Source organism: Chenopodium album, chromosome 22 (genome assembly GCF_948465745.1).
Source record: "Chenopodium album chromosome 22, dcCheAlbu1.1, whole genome shotgun sequence".
In the NCBI taxonomy this organism is placed as follows: domain Eukaryota; kingdom Viridiplantae; phylum Streptophyta; class Magnoliopsida; order Caryophyllales; family Amaranthaceae; genus Chenopodium; species Chenopodium album.
This window is the reverse complement of record NC_137855.1, coordinates 3,631,187-3,656,881: the sequence shown is the minus strand read 5'-3', so window position 1 is coordinate 3,656,881 and position 25,695 is coordinate 3,631,187. Positions and strand designations below refer to the sequence as shown.

Here is a 25,695-nt window from a genome sequence, read left to right as displayed (position 1 = left end):
TAAAAGAACGCGGGATAATGCTGATCGATCATCTTTACAACCATTCAGATATTCCTTAGCCTACAAAGTTCAAATTATAAAAGTTGTAAACTTGTAATGTAGAGATTGTAGCTTGTCATAAAAAAGGGGAAAAAAAAAAAAAAAAAAAAAAAAGGTTTGTAGGTCATTTTTGATGGTTCTATTTCTATAATACTCCGTATTATTCAAATCAATAATTTATACTTATACATAAAATTAATTTTAAAAATAGCGCAAATTTAAGTATAAAATTATGTCATAATACGAGTAACATGCATAGGTAGAAGTAGAATATCATGACACAATTTAATTATTAAATGAGCTTGTTAATTTTTATTTTTAATTTGATTTTCACGACGCATACATGTTACTCATATTTTCAATTTTTCATGACACAACAAAAATGGAGCAATTGTTTGACAATGGAAAAAAAAAAAAAAACTTGATGGAGACTGTAAATTTGTATTTCAAGACCTAAAAACTAGGTTAGTTATGCAAAAAGTAATACTACGTACTACGTATTTATTAATTTTGTGCATAAACCTATGTGTCGAATAAAGTATAAATCTATGTGTCGATTAAAGTATAACACTAAATAACACCCTAAGTCAATTCAAGTACATAAATCTATGTGTCATCGTGTCGATTAGAGTATAACACTTAAAAACACTGTAGAGTATAACGCGTTCGGACCAATCAAAACCGATTTTTGAACACGTCTAGTATCAACAGGGAAACCCCGTACTCATCGTATAAAAAGGGAAGAAGTAAAAATTCAAAAAAAATTGATTATATTCCTCTGAACGTGTCCTTTTACAGACACCCAAACGGACAACCAAACCAAACCTCTCTTTTCCTACTTTCTCTCTCCTTTTGTTGGTTCAACAAACCTCTCTAATGCTTCAACTTTCTGTCTAACTCACATTTAAAACCGTCATTCTTCATCTTCCTCCATTTTTTCTTCTCACTCTTTCCCGCATTTTTCATTTCTAGGGTTTCACAATTTCAATGGCGAATAATTCTGAGAACCATCATCGAACCATTTCGATGAGTTCTGGTGATAATTCTGTTGACGTATTCGATGATTCTCACTTGAATCATAGATTTTCTGACGTTGTTATTGATGGAAATGGCGGAGGTGTTGATGATCATGAAGATGTTAGTAATGGCGGTAGAGTTGCTTCTTCTGAAGAGGTTAGCAGGGGAAGTTCTTCTGGTTCGGGTTCCGGTTCTGGTTCTGGTGTGTTTCTGATTTTGTTTATGATTTGTGTAATTGTTGTTTGAATTTGTTATGGTTATTATGTTTGTGATGGTAAAGAAAATTTGGTGCATTAAAAATCTGCAACTCATTGTTGGAATTATGGTTGTAATTTGGGTTGGTTGTTTGATATACTTTGATGATCATTTTTTAGAGTTTAGGAGATATAGTTGTCTTAGCTAAAAAACTGCAGAATTCTTGATCATGTGATTGAAAAGGTAGAAGAAGATCAAGACCAATTCTAAAGTGGACTAATTGGCCATAAATATAAATCTTAAAATTGTGTTGCATATCTGTTACTTAGAATTTAGTATTATATATGGTTTATTTAGGCACTTAATTTAATGTTTTTGGTCAATGTGCTTAAATAACAATGGTGGATGGGAGGTGAGGCCGCGAGGGGAAGGATTAGGAAAAGGAAAAGGAAAAGGGAGTAAAATAGAGGAGTAGTTTTGCATTTTCCTCTAAATAATTTAACTTTGGGAGAATGTTACACAATCAGATCATGCATTGTGTACTCACATACACATTGTTTGGACCATGTAATCGTGTGCTTCAGATAACATTTCACGGCATACTCATGCTCTTATCATGTGCTGTTAGTTACCTCTGTGATTAATGGGATCTAGCCTAGGGTGTAAAAATAAAAGTATAGGGGCACACTCACAGATTCACTACATTGTCTATTGCCTGATTACTTATAAGAAGGGTGTAAATGTTTCTAAAAGGTCCAGGATCAATGTATAATATGGTTATAGTTATATGGAGTTTGAGCACAGCCATTGTGGATGCAGACTTATCATGAATTCACCTAGTTTTGTATTAAGGCTTCAAGGCCATTTTTGTAAGAGTTTCAAAATTTCCATGTTGGTTTAAATTATATTTCTAAGTATGTACTATGTGTATATTTTTTTTTGAAGGGGTCACTAGTGGGAGTTGCTCAAATGGAAACAATAGTTTTCGGGAATCTTCAACTTCTAATCATCTTGTGAAAGCTGGAGAGTCCAAACGACATAATCCACTCAGTAAATTAGCAGCAAAACTTTTCGATGAAACAGTACCCCTAAAGAAAAAGGTCAGTTTTTTTTTTTTTTTGTTTTTTTTTTTCCTTTTTCCTCCATGTGTATATCATTTTACATTGTCTTTTTTTGCCTATTATTGGTGGCTATGTGTTATATTTTATGTGCATTTTCCCTGTTTCATATCTCATTGCTTTCTCTTGAAATCCTAAGGTGCTTGTTTCTTGACACTTGAAAGTGTTGGTGTTTACTTTTTAGCTTCTTATAAAGCAATCTTATTCTCAAATTTTTTACTACTCATAAGGTCATAATCTATCTACTTTATAAGATCTACGTGCTGTCATAGGTTCATTAGCCCTCTATCCTCATGTTTTTCTTTTAAATCTTTATATGAGAAGTATGAGCAGAGAGTCATGAACACACCAATGAAAATGTATTCTCAATGTCAGAACTATAATTTGCTTGTATTAATTTTCACTTAAATCTCGTTAGTCCCATTGTCCCCAAATTAGATATTTTTGGCTTTCAATTGAGCATGCTTTTAATTTTCAGCTCAAGTGGCTGAACCGGCTTGCAACTGTTAAAAACGACGGAACTGTACAATTTGAAGTTCCTGGAGATATTAAAACATCAAACCTTGATTTGGGAACTGGTGTGGCTTCTAGTGCAAGTGCAGAAGAGGATCAACTTGAATCACCGGAAATTTATGATTTGCCACCTAAGCAAATTGTGATGCTAATTGTTGGAACTAGAGGAGATGTGCAACCCTTCGTTGCCATTGGGAAGCGTTTGCAGGTATGATTTACATTTTATTTATATGCGTTCATTTGCAGGCAAATATTATTATCGTTTTTATTTGTTTTGAAATAAGGAGTGTCTGGCCTACACAGGAATGAGTTATAAGGCTATTTTGATTTTTATGCTTTTTAAACAAACTGTGTTGTATATGTGATAGATTGAGGGCTTGGTTTTTGTGACTATGTACATGGGTGGGTAGTACGGTAAGTCGGTAACACCATGTTGGTGTCTTTTTAGCATACTGCTTCATCACCTTACTTTAAAAATATTAGAGTTGCTTTTTTTTTTTTTTTTTTAATTTTTTTTTTTTAAAAAAATTCCTATAACTTCTCTTGGAAATTTAAAGCCACATTTATACCTTGGTTCTGGTCGGTATATTATGCAGCTGGACTTCTTCTTGGTGCCTGTGCAGTTTTACATAGAGAGGTTTAAGATGCACTTGCCCCAAGCATATTTGTGTAAGCAAGGTTATGAAGACTTCCATATTTTTTTTCTTCCCTGACTTTGAAAGTCACTAAGTCCTTTGTTTTATTTTTATGCTGACTTTGGAATGATTTTTTGTTTATTTTTAGAGCCTGATTATCAGTATCTTAAGAACCTATATGCCAGGCCTTTATACGTATTTCTTAGAAGTTTTTGAAATCTGTTGGAACTTTTTTATTTCTTTCATGTACATTTGCATGCTGCTTTCTATTTGTCCATGATGCACACTTAGGGTTAAAAACAATGTCCAGGATATGTATAATGATCCAATTTTATCGCACAATATGATTTTGATGAAAAAAATCTGGTCTCTTAAGCATTTTATGGAGGATTTTGTTTTAACACTATAAGTTAACTTACCAGCTTCTTCAGGCTTATAGCCACTGGACCATTGACTTTTCATTAGCGACGTTTTCTTTTCTTTCTTTTTTTTTTTTGACAGGGTGACGTTTTCTATTTTGCCTTTTCCTTTCTTGCTATTTTTCTCTATTTTGGCATCCACTCCTCGTTTTGTTTGTGAATGTGCATTCCGTTCTAAGGCTCCCATGTAATTTTTACTTGATATTATTAATTTACTGCTAGATTCTATTTGGCTGTCTAATACTGCCTGTTCATTTTGTGTTTTTATTCAGGAATATGGCCACAGGGTCAGATTAGCAACTCACCGGAACTTCAAAGAGTTCGTCTTGGCTTCTGGCTTGGAGTTCTATCCTTTAGGAGGAGACCCTAAAGTTCTTGCTGGATGTAAGTTTCCTGAAAGATTGCTCTGAGACTTCGTTAATGGGTTCTCGTGTAGTTAGATGTTAAAGTTAGCAGAAGTTTTGAATAATCATGCTTTCATTTATCACTTCTAATCTGTATGTCTGAAAGTTGTACTTGTTTACACTGAAGTTTTGAACAGAATTGTTTATAAACTTATAGGGATTGTATTTCTTATACCACTGCCATTTTGCGCTGACAAATTGACAATGATAACTTATTGTACTTTGCGGTTTTGAAAAAATCTGAACCTGGATTTGTTAAACATGGTACACATTTTGTTGCTTCGTCAATAAGTGGATAGTATTTTTGTAAAAAAATATTTATTGTGAAGTTGTTTGATTTGATACTTTTTGATGTTGGTGCTTGTCAAGAAAAATTGGTGAAAAGATTCAGTGTTAGTAAATTATTTCAGCTTCAGATTGCAAAATACTATATTTTCTGATGGACTCATTGACATGGGCTGTACTTATTGTTTGTTGTAACTTGAGCTAGCAACTCAGTCAATTCCCTTCACAATAAAGGCTGCATATATTCCCCAGTTTCCACCAGTAATTATGAACAGAAATATGGAATTATTATGTGAATGTGGTAAATTTGGCCTAATATAATAAAACTAAACTGCAAATTGCTTACCTGTACCTAATTTTAGAAAAGGTGAATTTTGTGACATTGTTACAGGAGGTTACATTTGTCTGACCTCCATGCCCCTGCTTTAGATGGGAGCCTTGCTATACTGTTATAGGCACTGAATTGCAGTTTGCCTGCTTGATTCCTTATTTTATTCATTAATATGGGGAGTTGGGGAGGAGATGGGTTGTTTTAATCTTGTATCTGCCTTAAAATATGTATTTAGATTGTTATATTACCCATACATTGTTTAGTACTACCTCTGTTTCACATTACGTGCAACAATTGAATTTTTTATATTGCACAAAAAATACCCAATTGCTGCACATAATATGAAATGGAGATAGTAACTAACTTAATGTAGGTTATCTTGGAATTGACTCATTATCCTTCAATGCGTGTCTTTGACTGCTTGGACTGTAGTGCAAAACTGTTGGGATGCTAGCCACTTTTCCTTTTCTTGCTTACTTTCTTTCTTTAATTGCATTTTTATTAACAATAAATTTGTAGCATTTATACAGACATGGTGAAAAACAAGGGTTTCTTGCCTTCAGAACCTTCAGAGATACCTATTCAGAGGAATCAGATGAGAGATATTATATTCTCTTTGTTACCTGCTTGCAAGGAACCTGATCCTATATCTCATGTTCCATTTACTGTTGATGCAATAATTGCGAATCCTCCAGCATATGGTTAGAAAATAATTCTTTTTTCTCCTTTAAAACTGTTGGCTGATTTGGCTAATACTTGAATGGTTGGACCGTTTTCTGGGAAGAGCTGTATCTTTAATTTGTTAAACAATAGCATGTACCTGCTCTCATTTTTCACTCTCTGTTTGTGGTTATTTAGGCTTAACGAGAAGAAATATAATCTTTCTTGTATAGAATTAGCGATAGGCAGGGTCTTGAGTGATCGATGAGGTATTTATCCTTATCCCTCGCCAGGTTACTTTGCTAGAAATCTGTTTCTGATTAATACTTGTTGATAAAGGATATCTTTAATGGAATAGCTCATAGCTCGACTCTCCAATTATGGGCAGTGATTGCTAGTGATTGGAGTGACTTGGGTTAGAATAGTAATTGCCACCCCAATCTTTGGTTATGATACGGTCTTAGTATAAAATAATGTTGAACATTTGAAGTCAAAGCTGAAGGTGAAAGCTGGGGCCAACTTTTTGAAACCGTGTCAAATTTACATTGACTTTTATGAAGACTACCCATGGTTGAATACACCTCCAAAAGGTCTTCAGCTTGCCTCTTAGTCACCACCAAATTTCTCATGTCTAGTTGTGGCAGGTAGTTAGATACTTGCTATCTATAATGGTGTTATATCCTATTTTGAGTACAATCCAAATTTTTCTGGATCTGCCTTGGAGTTGTGACAGAATCTTTAAAGTTGACAAATTTGAAGCGAGATAGTGCCCATGCAATCTGGTGGGTTCATGTTTTTATAGGGGAAGACAAGGAACAATTTTTTTTTTGATGTTAAATGTTGCTTCACTTAGAGAGGAGTCAGAGTGCATGCATGTCAAGTAATTTAGTAAGGATGCTCTGTTTCTTTTATTGCTACAGCAATGAGGTGCCAGTTTCATGTATTATTTTTAGTTTAGAAGGTTATCTTATGTAGAGGCTTTTGATTTTACTGTATATTAAGTTAAGGTAAGCAATAGTTTTGCTCACTATTTTACTATATGATTTACCTTAGACCTAGTAAAAGCCTTATAATCAACTGAAAACATAATTCAGTTAAGTTCAGGTTTTATTTTGTATATTGAGGGTAAGGAGCAGAGAAATACAAAGCAGCAGTACTTCTAATTGTATGTGTAGATCAGTGTATTGTTATTTTATTTTTTTTTAATAATTTTTTTAACTGTTACAATTTGAAGTTATTTACAGATAATACTGTTTCCAACATCTTTTGCTTTGCTTAAGATTGGCCCTCATTCTTAAGTTTTGTTTCAGGACATACACATGTTGCCGAGGCACTGAAAGTACCAATTCACATATTCTTTACAATGCCTTGGACGTAAGTAACCTTTTGATGTAATGTTATGCTGGTTTTTATTTAACATGCAGCAGCTAAAATCTTGTCACATTCTCCACTATATTTATAAGTTAATGTATCTGGCTTTTATGTTGCCCATTGCCCTGAAGTGGCTCGTTTTAATTTTTTTAAATTTTGTATCCACTATCTCAATAACCGAAAGATTATACAGACAGCTCATAAGTTTTGTTTGCTTTATCTGTAACCTGATATATTATGGTAGATCTCTACTTTCATAGGAATTTAGAGTACAATTGTTGTTATAGACTTTAATCTTTAAAATTGGATAAAGTACCTTTACCATGATAGATGTGATATTGCTCTTGTGTCCTGATTTTGGATGCATGAATGGGACTTCTGTACCAAAACTCAAAAATGTCAAGTTAAGGGTGCTTGGTGGCTCATTTGTTGCAGGCCCACTAGTGAGTTTCCGCATCCCCTGTCACGGGTTAAGCAATCAGTTGCTTATAGAGTAAGTTACGCTTTCCTCAACTCTCTGTAATGCCAGTTGTTAATAGAAATACTCTGTGTATATGGTTGTCCATTCATCTAAATGTCAGCATATGCTTGCAGCTCTCTTACCAAGTTGTTGATGCATTGATTTGGCTTGGAATACGGGACATGATAAATGAATTCAGGAAGAAAAAGCTGAAATTGAGACCTGTAACATACTTAAAACCTTCATATAGTGCTCCTCCTGATACCCCCTATGGATATATTTGGAGCCCTCACCTTGTTCCCAAACCTAAAGGTAAGTGATTTATGTTCCCAGTACTCCAAAATTTTTATTCTGGATCCATGGTTGTGCCCTTAAAAAATGATTTTTTGTTTTGGTTTGATTGCTACATTTTAAAAATTGGTTTTATGGTCTGTTACAAAGATATGTTAATCAATACTCTATCCATCCATAATTTGTTTTCACATTTAGGTTTGGCAAATAGAGTAGTCAATGTTTAAAAAGGCTTGAAGGGGAACTGAGGTAATCGAAATCCTTCTGTGCCTCTTTGAAATCGCCTCACCTAGGCCAGTGAAAGCACTTGACCTGTATTACCTTGCGTCTCAAGACTCTCAATTACAGGATACATTTGCTGTTGCCTTTTGTTTTATTTAGTTATTTACTTTTAATATGCTGAGAGTAGTAATTATAAGATTAGTAATAAGTAGAACAAAGAAAATTTGAAAGCAAAATACAGAGTACAAGATTTGGAAGTGAATTGAGAAAGACAAGGTTGATATGACAGATTGACAGAGAGAAGAGTCAGAAATATTTTTGTAGTGGTTTTCTAACTTGTACTCTTATGGATGTGAAGGAATTTTTGGGACTACCCATCAAGTGAAAAAAAAAAAAAAAAATTAAGGGAGAGGGAGTATATTACATGTGCTTTCTTTTTGATATGCTATCCTTTTATTGTATTAACTAATCCAGTGGGAGAGTTCCTTCACCAAGTTCGGTGTTATGGGTTTGTCTCTCGTCTTCTCCTTTACTATGTCTTATAAAGCCATAAATCAGGAAACTAATTTCTCGGTCAGTTGCTCTTGGTTCCCTGGAGAAATAAGTATGTTGCCTCGTCCCCATTTTTTTTTTCCTATTTGAAAACTGGTTTTTTCCATTTATTATGTGCATTTCCTTCCATTAGCTGACAACTATATGCACTGTTACCTAATTTCATTTGTGGCCTTTTCCATTCTTCTTCTACTTGAAAACTGAATGTATTCTTTTATTACGGGCGTCTCCCTTACATTAACTGATGACTGTTTTTACTGTTACTGTTACCTATTTAAGTATTTATCAATTATTGGCAAAATCTGGACCTACAGGAGAATGATGTATGCACTTGAATTCTGACTTGCGTTTTTTTTTTCCACAAATTTATGTCTGAATTTTCTACCGGCATGTATCTTCATATTTATCAATGGGGTCCTATTGAACACTCATTCGTGAGAGTTCTGTCTAATGTGTAATGGGTAATGTTTTATTAGGGCAATTTTCTTACACCTTTATTGTTTGTAATGTTTGTGCTTTATCATCTTGCAGATTGGGGACCCAAAATTGACGTAGTTGGTTTCTGTTTCCTTGACCTGGCTTCAAATTACAAACCTCCAGAAGATCTTGTTGAATGGCTTGAAAAGGGTCAAAAGCCAATATATATTGGATTTGGAAGCCTAGTAAGTATCCTCTTTTGCATCAATACAGGGGAAGGTGCTGGATGTTTCTATTTAATTTTTATATGGATTCTGTTGAACGCTTGAACCACAATGTTCCGGTAGTTAGTAATAAAGTGTTTTAAATGTCTGTAGGTTGAATTGCAGAATATGATTTGTATTTACGGGTTAAATCTCCTTTTAAATATGGGTCAATGCTAAATTAGCTTCTTTGTTGTAGAGGTCACAAAAAATTGTTTTCAGATACTCAGAGGCATTGGGGTCTCAATCAATCAAAGCCTTAATCCCACAAGTGGGGTCGGCTATATGAACCAAAAGTGATTATTCTATATAGTCATTCACAAAAATCTTCGTCCTCCATCCTTTACGATAAAATACCTCATTCTCATGCAAATCCACCATTTGGTGTGACAATGTTCTGTTTGAGATGATAGTTCAGATTTTGTACCTGTGAAATTCTGAATGCGTAGTTTAAGCTCATTTGAACTGTCTCTTAATTAATCTTGACTATTTGGAATAACGTGGACTGATATGTACGTTGTCTAAACTACGATAGCCTGTCCAAGAACCTGAGAAGATGACTAATATTATTGTACGAGCTCTGGAACTCACTGGGCAAAGAGGAATCATCAACAAAGGCTGGGGTGGTCTTGGCAATTGTAAGCTGCTCATGTTATTTCAGTCTTGACTTTTTTTCTTCTAAATATTGTTATTCCTCCTTTCTATTCCAATCTTATGAGATGTCATGGTGTACTGTTCAGACCTTAGACTACCCCTTAACAAATCTGTATAGTGAAAGAAGAATGTTTAATCTTTAGGGTTGAGGAAATGTTTCTCCCAGATAATGAGGTTCATCTTATGAACTGTACATATGTGGGCAGTATTGGAATTTTTTTGTTCCAGTATTCCCTTTATATGGTTAGATCAAGTGTCCATTCTCACAATTATTTATGTCTTGACCATTTTAAATGAAGCAGTTTATGGAGTGTTTTGTTTTGTTTGTGTTTTTTTTTTTTTGGGGTGATGTACATATAATTTTTAATATGCTTAAATTTTAAACACTAGAGGGGAAAAATCAGACTATAGAGAAATACTAATGAAGTATTGATATTTTGGCTGCCTTTTGATTGTTCTCTGACTAATACCTGCTTTCCAGTGGCAGAACCGAAGGATTTTGTATACCTGTTGGACAACGTTCCTCATGATTGGCTATTTTTGCAATGTGCTGCTGTGGTAAGATTATTCTAGTTATGGATTTTTCAAATACGTGATATATATATATATATATATATATATATATATATATATATATATATATATATATATATAGTTATACTTCGTATCTAGATTCCAGTATCACCACATGGGCTCAGTTTGGCCTTTTAATGAATTAGAGTTTTACCCTTTTAACTATCTTCGCTACAATCATGAGCTGTCATTTTTAGTATTCTGCAGATTATGTTCCTGTCTAACTTAGACTTCTTCTTTTTTTTTTTTTTTTTTTTTTTTTTTTTTTTTTTTTTTTTAAATCGCAAATGGAGGTGCATCATGGGGGTGCTGGGACAACTGCTGCTGGTCTTAAAGCTGCGGTAACTGCTCTCATGTTAATTAGCCCTTTTTATTTATTTAAAAAACCTTTTTTCAGTGTCTAACACAAAAATGAATCTCTTCAGTGTCCAACAGCAATCGTGCCATTCTTTGGTGACCAACCCTTTTGGGGAGAACAAGTGCATGCGAAGGGTGTAGGGCCACCACCTATCCCAATCGAGGAGTTCTCGCTTGAGAAATTGGTTTCTGCAATACGCTTCATGCAGGATCCCATGGTAAATGACTAACCTCTTTAGTGGATCAAGATTTTATCTGCTGTCTGTTTTGTCAGAGGATACAAGAGAGAGGGGGGGGGGGGGGGGGGGGGTTCCGATTGTGGATCAAAATGTTTTTTTTTTTTGGTCTTTAATTTGATGTTAGTAAGAAATGAAAGCAAAGGCTGTTTACTATGCCGATGGTGGACCAAAAAGATTTTTTTCTTTCATGTTTGAATGATTTTGAAGTACATATGAAATCAAAACAAAGGTTATTCCTAAGTAAAGGCGATGGTTTTTAAATCATAAATTGTTTGTCATTAATGACAATATCAAGTGGCCCGTAGGTACATTTTTATTGTACCAACGTGAGGTCTATTGGTGTAGATTACATGTTAGTACAATGCTTGGGCACTGGTTATTTGCATGAATGACAAGAGCCAATCTTTCTCATGTTAAGGCCATTGTGCAGTACATTTTGAACTTGCCATCTGCAGCCATCTTTTAATGCGCCTAACTTGCTGAACTTTCCTTAGTTGTGAAAAATATGTAACAAAATTGCTGACAGCCTGACATGTTTTAAAATTTTGAAGTTTCAAATACTTATCGCAATATGGGTTGCTGGCTTATTGCAATTGTGAAATTGATAGTTGTAATGTTTCTATATGAATTGTAGGTTAAACAACGTGCTGTGGAGCTGGCAAAGGCAATGGAAAATGAAGATGGGGTCGCTGGTGCGGTGAATGCCTTTCACAAGCATTTTCCCCGTGATCTCCCTGAGCCGGATCATGCAGAACTTCAAAAGCGACATAAATCACATTTATCGATAAGAGGGTGTTTTTTGGGCCAACATTAGGCTGCATGTCCATTTATGCCAGATCGTCTTTTGAGCCATCTATATCTAGGCATGATAACACCTTATTGACTTGACTAACCACCCACCTCACCAGGTCACTGTAATCTTTTTCAACTCAAGAAGCAGTTTTGTTAATATGTTGTTTTTGCAGCAATCAGATCATTGTATTTTTGTAAAAGCCTGTTGCTTATGCTGCTGTATGATGATTGTGTTTTAATATGTAATTATTGCTCCAGTAATATCAAAATTTTATTATGATCTGATTATTCGTGTGAGTTTTAATATGTATGATATGAAATTTTAAAATTTGATGACATATACTCCATAATGCCTAATTGGCGCCATACCACCACAAATTAGTACTACAGTTGAAGCAAAATTGCCCAAACATACAACGTGACAGTTGACCATTTACACACTGGAATTACAAGAAAAAAGTTTCCGATTTTATATATATAGAATCATGTGTACATTTGCACAGACAAAATATACATACTTAAATTTCCTGAAATTTTCTAATGTAAATTCTCATATCTTCACAGTATGGAAAAAAAGGCCATAATTTACAACATAATTGGCCAACAGTGCCAATAATGTGTTTTATATAAGGAGGAGAGTGCTGTTCGCACCGTAAATCTACTAGTAACTAAAGTAGAATATGAATGTAAATGGTAACAAGTATCGGGAGGTGTGGCTTACTTGTCTGATTCTTTATTGAAGCTGATGCAGTTTAAAGTGAAGCTCCCCTTTCCCTTTTTATGGATAATTGTTCTAGTTCTATCCCGAACGAGCAGAACATCATTTTCCAATTTGATATTTTCAAATAGCAGCTTCCGTAATACCTGCAGGAGAAGCAGTCTCCACAACAGGAATTGTGGGTGTAGCGGGATATCTTGTTCTTTGCCTCACCCTCATCATAAGACCATTTGTTGTGTGGATGGTTGCGCCTGTGGTCATCTTCACCTGCCAACATATTAAATTATTAATAGATAAATTATTAGAATCAAGTATCCATTTATTTTCACATCAAAGTGAATCTTCTTCTTCATCGTTTTTTGCCTATGGGTTTAACTGTTTAATAGCAACCCTTGTGTTCACATGAGGGTCCAATTAATGCATTTTGCACACAAGTCTCATGTAATTTAAAAGTTTTTACTCGGTACTGAAGTCCCATGTATCTAAAGTGAAAAAATATAGCAAGTCTTACAGGAGGAGCATCAGGTGCCAGCTCAAAGTCAAATCGTCGAACAAGCATAGCTAATGCTACTATGTTCTGTGCAACAAAAAGTAAATTACATGTCAAAGTTCATGCAAGCTGAGAGAAATCGAGATGAATCGGATTAAGGCTGTCTTGGAATTTGTAAGTAGATGTTTGATACCTCGTAAGAAGCAAACATGTCCCCTATACACTTTCGTGGACCTCCACCAAATGGCAAGTATCTTAGAACGAAAAATAAAAAGGATTAGCTAAATGAAAATGGTGAATCACCAGCTTGAATGAGCACAAGCTTCAATTGCATAGCTACATACTCGAGGTCAGCAAAGTTACAGAGCAGATACCTGAAATTTTGGTTAGTCTCATTTGGTGCTGGTCCATCCAGTGGCCACCTTTCAGGATTGAATTTATCTGCATCCTCCCAAAGACTTGGGCTACGATGCAAGTTCCATACAGATATGAAAATATCCTCATCTCTGCCAAGAAAATTCATATAATTTGCTGAATAGAATCGCCAGGGAAGGTAGCTTACAAACTTGAAGAAATAAATGTGGACAAAATTCCAAAAGGATTCTATGCATTAAAGATATTACATACAAATTACCTTAACATGTCGAAGTACAAAAGATGAACAAATGGAAATGTGGTGCATATGCTTAGATCAGAAAACAGTTTATTTGATACTTCAGCAAGCTGACAAGAATGCATTTTCTTCTACTTCCAAGTAGGACTAAAGTCAAGCGAGAACTCTCCTCAGTGATTCAGGAGAAATTTGTTTTATTTTAACTGATGAATTTTTTTGTATCAATTACCTTTTATCTTCAACATTAACATTCATCATTTACCTCTTATTAGTTTATAAAAACATCTAGGAGGAAAAAAAAAGAAGGTAATGTCATTAGTGCTGAAAACCTCCCTTTCCCTTTTAGTTGAACAATGCATCACTGGAGAGACAGTTTGATGCAACATAAAGGAAACCAAGCACGATAGAATACGTTTACAATGGATTTCACTGATAATACTTTATCCATTTCATAATAGAACCAAATGCGTAGCACACAATCAAAGAAAATTAGGAGAGAAGGTGAGAGCCTGAGAGGGGCATATGACCAAAACATCTCACCACCCCACGCCTCCAATATTCCTGCCAAGCTGCTATTACCATCACCAACTTCCATGAAAACCCTCCTCCATCACTATGCCACCATCATCGATTATACCATACCACCGTCAACCTCTCATTAGCACCATGTGGTGTTAGGGGGTTGTTATTAGGAAGGGATTGGGTTCAATTAGTTTTAGAGTGGATAATTATATACAGGTGAGCATGTAATTTTGCAGTTAAAAACTTTCCATGTAGTATGTTGCTAATATTGTGAATTGAAAAAAAGAAAAGGAAAGCAGAGCATTGAAACAAAGTATAACGTTAAAACTAACTTTCTGATTGGGTATGGTCCAAGCATGTCCTCTTTCATAGAACGACGAATTAAGACAGGTGGTTGCGGGTAAAGCCTCAAAGACTGCAAAAGGAAATTTACAAGAAAATGTAAGGTCAAAGAGTTCAAGCACAAGTAAAAAGCAAAGAGGGTACTCTTACTTCGCTTATCACACGACTTGTGTATTTCAGGTTTTTCAAGTCTTCAATTGATGGAAATCTATCTCCCAAAACTGTATCCACCTAAGCAAGGTGCAAGTTCAAATGACAATAAGTAGTTGCAACACTTCAACAGAATGATCTCTCTCTCTTTCTCTCTTCCCCTCCCTCCCTCTAATGACCAAACATTTCTAAACCTCCCTAAAGCACGATTCAGGATACCTCGTTTTGAAGCTTTGACATTACTCCTGGGTCCTGCAGGGAGCAAATGAGGTACCATCATATTCAAGATATCTTGCAGATCATACACATCAAGCACCAAAAAAGTGTACTCAATAGCTAGTGGCAAGGACATTCAGTTACAGAGTTTCTGCAGATATTACATAGTTCACTATCTCCAAAACATGTTTTACCTAATAGATTGGGACCACTGGCAGAAAATTATAAACAGAAGCATGTTTGCAACAGGGGGTGGGGTGAGTACCAGAAGAAACAAACCAAATGAACTACACATAGTAATACGTATGTGATAACTGTAAACCTGAGACAGGAGATAAAAAGTCCACGTTAGTACTGCTGCTGATGTTTCATGACCAGCAATTAGGAGAGTCATCAAGTCATCACGAAGTTGCTTGCTGGAAACCTGCGTTGAGGTTAAGGTTGCCTTCAATTTATTGGTCTGGAGAAAAAAAATTCCACAGTAGGCAAATATTTTCATACATCATCTCCTGATGCCAAAAGAAAATGAAGAATACTAGGATCTTGTTCATTCATATATTCCTCGTGGAATTGCAGCTCCTCTTCATCTACCAACCTCTGCATATATTAAAAATTGATTAGCAACCATTACCGAGCAACATAAATTAGAGCTACAAAAGGCATCCAGCATTCACCTTGCAGATTGCTATCAGATCATCTAGTGTACTGTTTATCAACTTGAGTGCTGCATTCACCTTCTTTAGTCTAGGGGACACGTCCTTCCATATAGGAATTTCCCAGACAGGGATTGGTGCAGTACTTCTGTTCTCTGCCTCTCTCAAAACAACATAAACAGCCTGGTCTAGAGAATAATATGAGGCTATATAACATAAAGTGAAAAGATCATGGCTAAGTAGATTGAGATGGAGCTCAACCTACCTCAACAATCCCGGTATCATTAGTCAAGGAATCAAAATCATAATTAAAAACTGCTTTTCCAATAATATCCAGTGTTAAACGCGAAAAAAGTGATTCCATTTCCACTGCTTCCCCAGTTGATGCGGCGGTGTCTAGCTTCTTGCAAAGTCTATCTGTAGCTTGGCTAAAGAGGTTTATCATAGCTGTCACAAACTGAAAAGGAATAGGATTGTCAAGCCTGATAAGCCATCATATCAATTCAAGAAAAATGTGTTATCACCGGAGAGAATATCACCATTAAATCAATGTGGAAAGAGATAAATTAAAGTTCTGAAAATTATTTGCAGTAATTCTACCTTCTGATGTAATGAAGGAACTATAGCCCGTCTTCGGACACGCCATATCTCACCATCAGCAGGGATAAGTCCCTTTCCCATCACAAAATCTAGAATTTCCGCCAAGATACCCTGATCAAGGAAATGCGAATGAGCTCAATGAAGTATATCTAAATAATTCTCTTCAAAGAATCTCACCTACAGTAATGATAATTGAAAGCAGGATATACAACAAATTTCAAATTTCATACCTTAGAGTAAGCCTTAGAGTTGTCCTTTAAGATATGCTTAACAATTGAAGGATCAGAAACGATAAGAAATGCCTGCAATGACAGCAAGTTGATAAAGCATACATGTAATGTACACTAATACATTACATACATGTCATTCATGTAATCTAACAAGGAATTCAAATTGCAAGGGAATGAAAACCAACCTTTGGCCCAAACTTCAGCCTAAATATTCCGCCATAAGTGATGTAGAGCTCATACAATGGCAAGAAAAAGGCCTCACTACGAATAGCTGCTATATCACCTTTTGCCTCAGGAATCTGAGAAAACTTTTCATATTCTTCAAAAGGTTTGAATACCAAATCCAGAATAGGTGTAAGAATTCCCAACTTTGACAGATTGTTCTTCAATCTTATAGGGAAGCTGAAGCCAATGGATAAACACAAAGCAAAGCAAGTCATGAGGTTAACATCACATCCTAGAATGATTTACTTGCAACAACACTGGCACCAGGAAGTCGACTGAAAGATGAATGGTACCATACGTCCATACTCCCATTCGATGCAGTTATCAAAGGTGTTAAATTAAGATGAAATAAATTACATGATTGTTTCACATATATGAAGTTGGCATTGAGTATTACGTACTATTACAAATCGAAGGATTGTATTTCTTGTTCAACGGAAGCAAATCTAGAGGTTCAGAAGTTCAGAACATAAGAATTATCACCAGAGGTTAACATACATAACAAGTTTATCAGCAAGACCATAACTAAATACAAGTGAATGCATTGCCTAGCTAGAAGAAATTCCTATTCCACTACACAATGAAGCAATGAACCCCAACAATATAGTGATCACCTCGAACAACACAAACATTGGATAAAAACATACCATACATGATTATACCATCACCACTTTACCCATCATTATTTTTCTTTTTATACTTTTGTGATTCATACTTTTCATAGTTTGCATCAAATACAAATACAACTACCTTCATTATACTAATGTTCTGCTTGTTTTTACCCACAACCACAATACTAATTTTATATCCAAGGGCATATATCAACCAAATATAACCAAATGCCCACCAATTAAACAATTATATTAACATTGAAAAATTAACTAAAATAAAGCCCTGCATGTCCAAAATGTATGAACAATTAAATAGAAAACCAATTACAAGAACATAAGAAGAATTAAACAGTAAAAATTAGTGGGTATTAAGAATAATTAACCTAGATTGCTTAACAGTGAATTCCCCAGAAGCAATCCGAGCAGCCAATTCTGCGCGCCTTTTCTCCTCAACAAGCTCCTCAATGCTCTTCACTCTATCATCAATTGGGTCGGGTCTCGACCCATTTGAGGAAGAACAAGTAATAGAGCTCCATTTACACCCACCTACAACAATTTTGAGCAAGAATATGAAAAACCCACCAAAAAGATACATTTTTTAAGACAAAACAATGAAAATTAAGGTACATTGAACTAAAAAAATGGCAATTTTAGTAAAAAAGAAAAAAAAAAAAAAAAAAAAAAAGGAGAGAGAAATACCAGAAATTGATCTAGAAGAGTAAGAAGGAAATTGGGTAGAGAAATTGAGAGAATTGAGAGGAAGAAGTTTGAGTTGAAGATTAAGGGGATGAGAAGAGAGAGAAAGGGGATGCAGAGCTGATACGTGGGTAGCCATGGAGCTCTAAAACCCAGTTTGGATTAAAGAGCTGTTTTTAAAAAAACCAGATTTTTTATATTTATGTTTTATTTGTGGTAATTTTTACTTTAATTTTTTGATATTTTTGTTTTCACATTTTCCTCGTATTATGGGCTATGGAAGAAGAGGTATACGTCGAGTCATGGTGGTACGGAATATTGATCAATAATTCAATATCGCACGTGTGTTTTTTTTTTTCCTCTCTATTTAAGGGCTGTGTAGACTTTACATATATTCTTTCCGTTTCATTTTAATTGTCTATGAGGAGAAAATAAACAAGATCGTAATGCATAGGTAGTAAATGTGTGAGAGATGTTATGAATCTTATGATAGTTTTTTAATTTTTTTTATTATTTTTTATTTTTATTAAATTATTTATAACATGGACTAAACTTAAAGAGATTAAAATTGAAGCATATAAAAGGAAACGAAGGGAATATTGCGAGGTTTGAGGAACTTGGAGTGGCCTCATATAAATTAGTTACAGTCCTAGTGAGTGAAAAGTGTTATTGATAAAGAGTTGTTTAGTCTAAAAGTGATGCCTCATGGCTCAAGTTGTTAGCTTAATGAGTAATAATTAATGAAGGATAATCAGGTAACTAGCTACTAGTTTTAAAGATCACATTGAGCTTTTTGTTCAAGGTTAACTAATTAAGAGCTAAAACTTTTGTAAGGCTTTCGAAAAGGCACAAAAATTTTCGGTGTGTTTAGATTGAAGGAAATGAAGGGAAAGGAAGGGAAGGAGAGGGAAATGGAAAGATGGGGTATCTTTCATAAGGATAATAAATGAGGAAGGAAGAGAATTGGAGGGGAGAGAAATAGTGGGATTAAATTGTAGGAAATTGAACCCTCCAACAATGAAGAGATTTGGAAAGAAAACTCGCCATTCTTCCCTCCCCAGCTCCCCACCTCTTCTCCTCCCTACCCTTCTTTTCCTTCCCCTTTCGTTATCCAAACATACTGTTAGTTATCTCTTGTTTTGAAAAAGCAAAGAGGATGCAATTGATCAATATGGTGAATAAAAAATTCCCATTTTAACATTACTAGCCTCTCTCACATGTGACAATTAATTAGTATTTAAAAGAAACATAAAATGAGCAAACTCTGGCTAATTGTGTAAATTTTCAAATCACAAGTTTGCTAATCGAAAGAGGATTTGAAAAATACTAGATAAGTTATGTGAAGTTTCATCCATAAACTAAATAGTAATATAGGTAGGAGGGGATAATCCATTACACTTAAAATGACTTCATGACTCATGAGTAATTCCCTCTATTTAATAAAGGGAAAACTCACATAAATGTGGGTCATATTCTTAACACAAAACACAAAAGAAATAACTTAAAAGGTAAAAAGATGATCAAATTGTCTTGAAATGAACAAATTGACACTCTCAAGGGCAAGCTGGTGATATTGAGTTGAGCATCAATCATCATACATTTCCTTGCTGATTTCCTTGCTGTCTTCTGGCATTATCTGTCAATGTCAAATCAAACAATCTTATATACTATATGTTTGTAGAAGAGGATTGTCACCAGTAATAGACATGAACACACGATTGTCACTAAGTAACAAACCAATTTTATTAATTAGTAACTTCAATTTAAAACTTTATATAATACTCTTAAATGATGCCTTTATCTAAAAATTCTACAAAGAAATAACATCAAGAAAGTGGAGATTGATGTAAATAATATTAAGTAATGTATTTGCAAAATATAACCGATGATTATTATGGCCAATAATTATGAGATGGAGTAAGCAGATGAACTGTACATTAATAAAAGTTGAGGAGTTTACCATATCGTATTACTTCTTGAAGATTCCGGATATGGGGGTCAATGGCCAAGCCCATATGTGCATATTCAGGACCATAGAGTGCATTTCCTATTGGCCTGAAGACAAGAAAATACATACATAATGTTTAAATTCATATAATTTTTTTCAGCAAGTTTCAGTTTTGTTTGTGTAAGCTACGAGTATAAGTGGCAAACCTAGGATCAGGAATAAGAATAGAAGCTGGAGAATCAGTATTGTTTGGTGCTGTATTCCCATTCTGGTAACTTGCCCGTCTCATATCAAAATCATCTTCCCAAGGTGCTTTCCTCTGCAGATAATCGTAAATAACATGTTACCAACTAAAGCGAGTCCTACTTATACACTCTTATATGGGTATGAACACTTGACAGTTCATTTAGGACCAATTATAAACTAACCTTATAAGCAGAAGAAGTTGATCTTTCCGCCTCCAGAAATGCTTGCTGAAATTTGATTTTCAGTCCCATAGTCAATTGTTTTAAGCAAGAACTGCACAAACATTTATTATCTTTAAGCATGTAGAACTAACCGGAGAATTGTTGGCAAATGGCCCTTGTAAGTCCAGAGAAAGATTTGGGCCATTGTTTAAACCTCCCATCAACTGATCACGGAAAAACAAAAGGCAATTTTAAATTTATTAGAACCAGCATTAACAGTCCACTTATCATGCTATATATATAAATACTAATGTCAAACAGATTAGTTAAAGATCATGGATCATGATATATACCTGGCGATTCATTTGCAGATGTTGTGGTCTAGGGATGAAGGCCAGTAATCTTGAGTCTGGATACATGCTATCCATCCTATCAAATGAACTAAACAAGCCCTGATAGCTCGTTCGTTGACTGTCAAATAGCGTGACAAAGTAACATAAAATCAGATCATATATTTTTACAATCATAATTAACCCTATATGGAGTAGTAATTGTGGATCGTATTAAGTACAGTGCATTTTGTCCAACGGGGGTTGGATTTTGCTGCAGAATAATCTGATTAGACCACTGTGGATTTCGCAGAAAGAGAGTTGGATTATGCTGCATATTATTTTGATTAGACCACTGCGGAGTACTGAAAAGTGACATGTTGCTGCTGTTTCCTAGTGGCCTTTGCTGCTGTATACCCATTATCATATTGATTTGTAAGACAATCAAGCAAGATGTTTAAATTTCAAAACATAATTAGATCAGAGTATTAAAGTCAGAAAGTATTTACAGATATTTGATGGTAATGAGGGGCCGGCATAGGAAGCTGCATTCGGTAATCAGGCACTTGGAAGCTTGCAGGGGAAGGCTGTAGCTGTAAATTTGGGGAAATCAAGCTTGAAAATGGGTAGTTATTTGCAGTTCCAACTGTGCTGATCTCATTACATTCTGAAGATTGATTGACTACTGTTGTATTACCATTCCTGCAACAATAGGCATGCATAAACAAAACAAAATCATCTCAAATTCACTGATGAAACCATGATTTTAAAAAGAAATTAATTCAGGGTCTTTCTATATAGCATTATAGCATTTCAAATTTGTAACGTCCAATCTACCAATAGTTATTTTGCACAAATTGAAGGGGTGCATAAAGTAGTACATGGCCAACATGGGTATAGCCATATATATGTAGTTAAGCGCATATCTTAATCATATAAATATATATTTTTGTCAAAAAAAAATAATTATATAAATATATATATATAGTGCAAGGTCAAGAAAACGTCTTACAGATAGGAATAAGTGTTAAGAAGACCATCTTGGAATAAATTGAACTGATTTTGTTGCAAGGGTGAGGAGTTGTGGTTCTGATCTGGCGGTTGGGAGGAGACCACTCCCTATTAAAATATGCTTATGAGTTAATGTGTAAGAACTATGTGTATGTACATTATTACATGGATTTATATGTTAAAAAAATAAAGTTTTAAGTACCCCAATAGGAGATGCGGTTTCTTCAGCAACATCTGCGGCATTTAAAAGGCTGGTAAACGATGTTCCAGCATGCTGAGGATTAGGACTAGCCACTTCTGGCAGTAGATTAGGACTAGCCACTTCTGGCAGTAGATTAGGACTAGCCACTTCTGGCCGTAGATTAGGACTAGCCACTTCTGGCAGTAGATTAGGACTAGCCACTTCTGGCGGTAGATTTTTTGATGGACTGCTCTGCCTCATCAATGTATCTTGAATGCTGCCATTCATGAACGTTATGAATCTAGTTAGATCATATAAGCAATAGAGTTAATTTGTTAAGCAAGAATATCATCAACAAATCCTACTTTCAACCAAGATATGAAATACACTAATTTAAGCAAGAAGAAGATACAATAATTCATAAATCACACTATGGCAAAGCAGGGAAAAACACACCCTTCTGCAATTGGTGATTGGTGTTGGTTCTCATTAGAGTTCTCAATCACTTGGTGCTCAGGCTCGGCTTGCTGAACTATGTCCACAGGTATTGGTAAAGAAGTTTCTGCTCCATTCTTATAAATGTATGCAAATATACAGGATAGAGTACAACATAAGTCAAAATAAATCCATGTAAGCCTTAAGAAATTATAGTTTGGGTGATGAAATCGGATTTAGTAAACAATTTATACCATGGCATCAGGCATTTCTTGAGATGCATCTTCATTATCCTTCGCTGTTAGCTCTTGCTGCTTGACCACAACAAAGGTTTGATCACCAAGATTGTTAGTAATAAATCACATGTATACAGCTAAAAAAGAAAGAAAATATATTAATGATACCTTTCTTTCTTGGACACGGGCAAGTGTCTCCTCAAGGAGTTCTTCAGAAAGGTTTGCTTCTTCAATGGTCATTATCACTACATGCAAGGGTTCGTATCTCCTATAAGCCAAAAACTAAAATTTAGTCCTCATTTTAGCTTGCTTATGCCGAACATGATTATTATACATCTATAGTATTTAGTATAAATGAAATGAGAATTAACATTAAATTGAAATATATAGCTCAAATTAAACAGTTGAAAGAGTAACCTCGTCTCAATTAAAGCACCCTGAATCTCTTTTTCAACCTGAGAAAGTTCTATCTGGATAGCCTACAAATTAGCATGTAAGTGTATCATTAATACTTGTATATAATACTCCATACGAAGTAACAATCTATAGAAAGATAAAAATGTCACTGTACTGTGCGTTAAGTCTTACCGAAATGGTACTGGATTTTTCAGATGCAGCAGCAGAAAGCCAATAAAAAACACAAAAAACACAAATTCATTAGCCTTAGATCAGAGATGAAGAAAATAAAGAAAAAATTATTTTGTCAAAATGACTGGAAAAATATTTTAACATTTGCTTATCATGCTGCAAATACATACCTGGTTATCCTAGTGCAAAATGCATGCATGACATTATTATTATTTATAATTGATGATTTGGTCAATTATTGAAATTACTATATCATAGGTTAAATGACCATAATTAATATTGATAATTTTAGAATCACACATAAAATTATTGTAGAGTATATTCGTTTCACAATAATGTTCGAAAGGGGGTGTATACAAATAATACAATATGTGTCACTCATATGCACGCATCTTCATAGGATAGGATAAGCAAATAAGCATTAGTATTATTAATGGCAATATATCATTGCCCTTGATATACTTCCATTTAAACATCATTTCCTCTAATTACTCATTTGTGACATTTACTTTTCAATACATGGAAAATACCAGCTAACAAAATTGAAATGAAATTCCGTCTATATCAATGTAATTTGTGGCTCTTTTTATGCCATAAAACGTAAATAATGACGAACATAATGTTAATAATAATGAAAAAAATGCTACTTCCTCTATTTTTTTTTTTATTTTTAATATTGCACCACTTACCTTTTAAGGAAATTCACAAATATTGCACCAAATACATATTAGGAAAAGAAATAGCTATGTTCACACTGCAAATACTTAATATGCCCTTACTTTTGAACACTTTATGTATACAATCACATAGGCAATTTTGTATTTTTACCCTGCTCTCTATTCCTTTTCAGTTCAGTAAAAACAATTTCAATTCAGCAAGAATAAAGTGAAGCGAACGGGGCCTAAAAGGTCATAAGTGCACAAAATTTAAACCACATGTATCGGGTTATAAAACACAGAAGAAGAGATATACACACACACCAGAAAAAAAAAAAAAAAAAAAAAAAAAAAAAAAAAAAAAAAAAAAAAAAACACAAAAAAAGATTAATGTAGGTAAAGCATGGAGTTTCTTATGTATCTTAGATTATTTTGTGAACTTGTTTCTTGTAACTATTTGAGTAATATATTGATGAAGATAAAGAATATTAATGTAGCTTATACCTGTCCGTTTGGATGTGCTCCTTTGTTTGTTCTTTTAGCTTGTCAAGTGTTTCAAGTAAAACCCACAACTGCAACACACACACCAAAAAATTAAAAAGAAAAGAAATTTATATATAGGATTATAATACGTAAATTATTTTTAGAAGATCAGTATACTTCATGTATAAGGTAATGCTTGTACATGTTTTCAAAAAAAAAAAAAAAAAAAAACACGTAAATAAATAAATTATAATGCTTGTACATATTGTACAGCAACTATGTCTCTATAGCAACTGCTAAACTCACTGTTCCTTTCCTTTGAAAAAATAAAAAACCACTGCTATTGTAGAATTAATGTCAAAGTCTAACACAAAAGAAGGCATTACCTCTGGATCTGGTATCTGGCTGCAAGTATCAAAATAAGACATAGTTAATTTTTGCAACACATAAAATTAGACCAAGTAATAAACATCTTTTTTTTGAATTTGTACCAAAAAAAATATGATAAGGAACCCTTACAAGCCTCGAATATCTTCTGGCAATGCAGCAAAGTGCCTTATGATATCCTCAACCCTGAATACATAAGGAGGTTAAATTAAACAGTGAGTATATATTCGTTTGAAATCCTTCGTATATATTTTAAACAGTATTAAAACACTAATTTTCTTTATCTAAAGTCAAACTTTGCTAATTTTGACCAAAAAAAAAAATTCATGTCAATATTGAATCCGTCATTATGCTTAAATGCTTAATCAATAAATTTCAGTGCGAATCAAAAAATAAAAACCTCAAATTGTATCAATAATTCTCAAAATAACCTCAAATTATCTAAGTACTTTTGTCGTATCTATTGATGCTGCATACGCATATTAAAATGAAAACGGTTAGATGTAGTGCATCTTAGATTCTTAGAGACCATTAAAAAACAACATATGGGGAATCTATTAGAGAGACTTTATATACTACATACTTGGTATTAAAACAAGAATTTTCCTATCAAAATTAAAAAAGAAGGAAATTATTCGTAAGCAGGCAAAAGAATACCTTCTGTTGCCACCACAAAAGAAGCTGAGGCGACCAGCAGGTGAGAAGGCTATAACAACAGAATCAACATCACACACCATATGTAATTCTAAGGCTTTCTTCATAAGTCCATTTCGTCGCTTCGCAAAACATATTTGCCTGTTAGGCTCTTTCTCAATGAGCTTCAACTGTTCTATATTTTCAACCATGATTATTAAAGAGATTAGTACTTCAATTTAGGGAAAATATAGGCAATTTAGACAAGGAGGTCGACTGCAATGTCTGCAATATAAAGTTCTGAATTCATTGCAAGTATCTTGGAATTACTCCTGTATCAAATTTGATTCCGTTGCAATAAAGTAATGACAAATAAAAACAAATATTTTTCATTCTTTTATTTTTAAGGGTCGATCTTATTAGTTGTTAGCTGAATCCAACAGATATAGATTTTGGTCATATCTTAAATGGTATAACATAAAAACTTTTTGTTATAGAAGCATAAAGGATTCTGTTTTGACCAAATTT

At 34.2% G+C, this 25,695-nt stretch overlaps 3 protein-coding genes across 4 annotated transcripts; 1 reads left to right on the top strand and 2 right to left on the bottom strand.

Moving 5' to 3' along the window:
* The first annotated feature begins 837 nt into the window (after window positions 1–837).
* On the top strand, window positions 838–12,117 carry LOC145603458 (sterol 3-beta-glucosyltransferase UGT80A2-like). The gene is made up of 14 exons (XM_081659372.1): window positions 838–1,258; window positions 2,197–2,351; window positions 2,848–3,090; window positions 4,209–4,320; window positions 5,487–5,657; window positions 6,927–6,990; window positions 7,423–7,480; window positions 7,582–7,759; window positions 9,044–9,174; window positions 9,728–9,830; window positions 10,328–10,404; window positions 10,713–10,760; window positions 10,845–10,994; window positions 11,650–12,117. The coding sequence occupies exons 1-14, from the start codon at window positions 1,027–1,029 to the stop codon at window positions 11,827–11,829; spliced, it is 1,902 nt and encodes a 633-aa protein (XP_081515498.1). The 5' UTR covers window positions 838–1,026; the 3' UTR covers window positions 11,830–12,117.
* A 136-nt stretch (window positions 12,118–12,253) lies between these two features.
* Window positions 12,254–18,041, bottom strand: LOC145603459 (protein LUTEIN DEFICIENT 5, chloroplastic-like). The gene is made up of 16 exons (XM_081659373.1): window positions 17,877–18,041; window positions 17,561–17,723; window positions 16,527–16,743; window positions 16,342–16,413; window positions 16,112–16,222; window positions 15,777–15,968; window positions 15,533–15,694; window positions 15,360–15,455; window positions 15,181–15,282; window positions 14,862–14,894; window positions 14,643–14,723; window positions 14,483–14,565; window positions 13,390–13,521; window positions 13,209–13,269; window positions 13,037–13,102; window positions 12,254–12,792 (listed from the first exon to the last, which is right to left on the bottom strand). Exons 1-16 carry the CDS (start codon window positions 18,010–18,012, stop codon window positions 12,649–12,651), a joined length of 1,851 nt encoding a protein of 616 aa, XP_081515499.1. The 5' UTR covers window positions 18,013–18,041; the 3' UTR covers window positions 12,254–12,648.
* Window positions 18,042–19,255: 1,214 nt separating this feature from the next.
* LOC145605784 (uncharacterized) lies at window positions 19,256–25,583 on the bottom strand. Of its 2 annotated transcripts, none has more exons than XM_081661850.1 (19): window positions 25,192–25,583; window positions 24,667–24,720; window positions 24,534–24,552; window positions 24,169–24,236; window positions 23,009–23,018; window positions 22,838–22,899; window positions 22,589–22,688; window positions 22,439–22,495; window positions 22,206–22,321; window positions 21,771–22,026; window positions 21,570–21,676; window positions 21,067–21,259; window positions 20,800–20,966; window positions 20,582–20,699; window positions 20,381–20,452; window positions 20,250–20,294; window positions 20,028–20,140; window positions 19,834–19,928; window positions 19,256–19,509 (listed from the first exon to the last, which is right to left on the bottom strand). In XM_081661850.1, exons 1-19 carry the CDS (start codon window positions 25,377–25,379, stop codon window positions 19,466–19,468), a joined length of 1,884 nt encoding a protein of 627 aa, XP_081517976.1. In that variant the 5' UTR covers window positions 25,380–25,583; the 3' UTR covers window positions 19,256–19,465. The 2 variants fall into 2 exon arrangements, with proteins under 2 accessions (XP_081517976.1, XP_081517977.1); XM_081661851.1 differs by having other exon boundaries at window positions 20,800–20,963.
* Window positions 25,584–25,695: the final 112 nt, after the last annotated feature.

Bases quoted from the DNA above. Each gene is read 5' to 3' on its own strand.
- LOC145603458 (XM_081659372.1), top strand. From the start codon at position 1,027: ATGGCGAATAATTCTGAGAACCATCATCGAACCATTTCGATGAGTTCT. The intron at 7,760-9,043 runs GTAAGTGATTTA...ATCATCTTGCAG, and splicing joins CCTTGTTCCCAAACCTAAAG to ATTGGGGACCCAAAATTGAC. The intron at 10,761-10,844 runs GTAACTGCTCTC...GAATCTCTTCAG, and splicing joins CTGCTGGTCTTAAAGCTGCG to TGTCCAACAGCAATCGTGCC.
- LOC145603459 (XM_081659373.1), bottom strand. From the start codon at position 18,012: ATGGCTACCCACGTATCAGCTCTGCATCCCCTTTCTCTCTCTTCTCAT. The intron at 16,744-17,560 runs GTTAATTATTCT...CATTGGCTTCAG, and splicing joins TTCACTGTTAAGCAATCTAG to CTTCCCTATAAGATTGAAGA. The intron at 12,793-13,036 runs GTAAGACTTGCT...ATATGTTGGCAG, and splicing joins TGGCACCTGATGCTCCTCCT to GTGAAGATGACCACAGGCGC.
- LOC145605784 (XM_081661850.1), bottom strand. From the start codon at position 25,379: ATGGTTGAAAATATAGAACAGTTGAAGCTCATTGAGAAAGAGCCTAAC. The intron at 22,322-22,438 runs GTATAAATTGTT...TACATTTATAAG, and splicing joins AAGAAATGCCTGATGCCATG to AATGGAGCAGAAACTTCTTT. The intron at 21,260-21,569 runs GTAAGACGTTTT...CTATTGTTGCAG, and splicing joins CTTAACACTTATTCCTATCT to GAATGGTAATACAACAGTAG.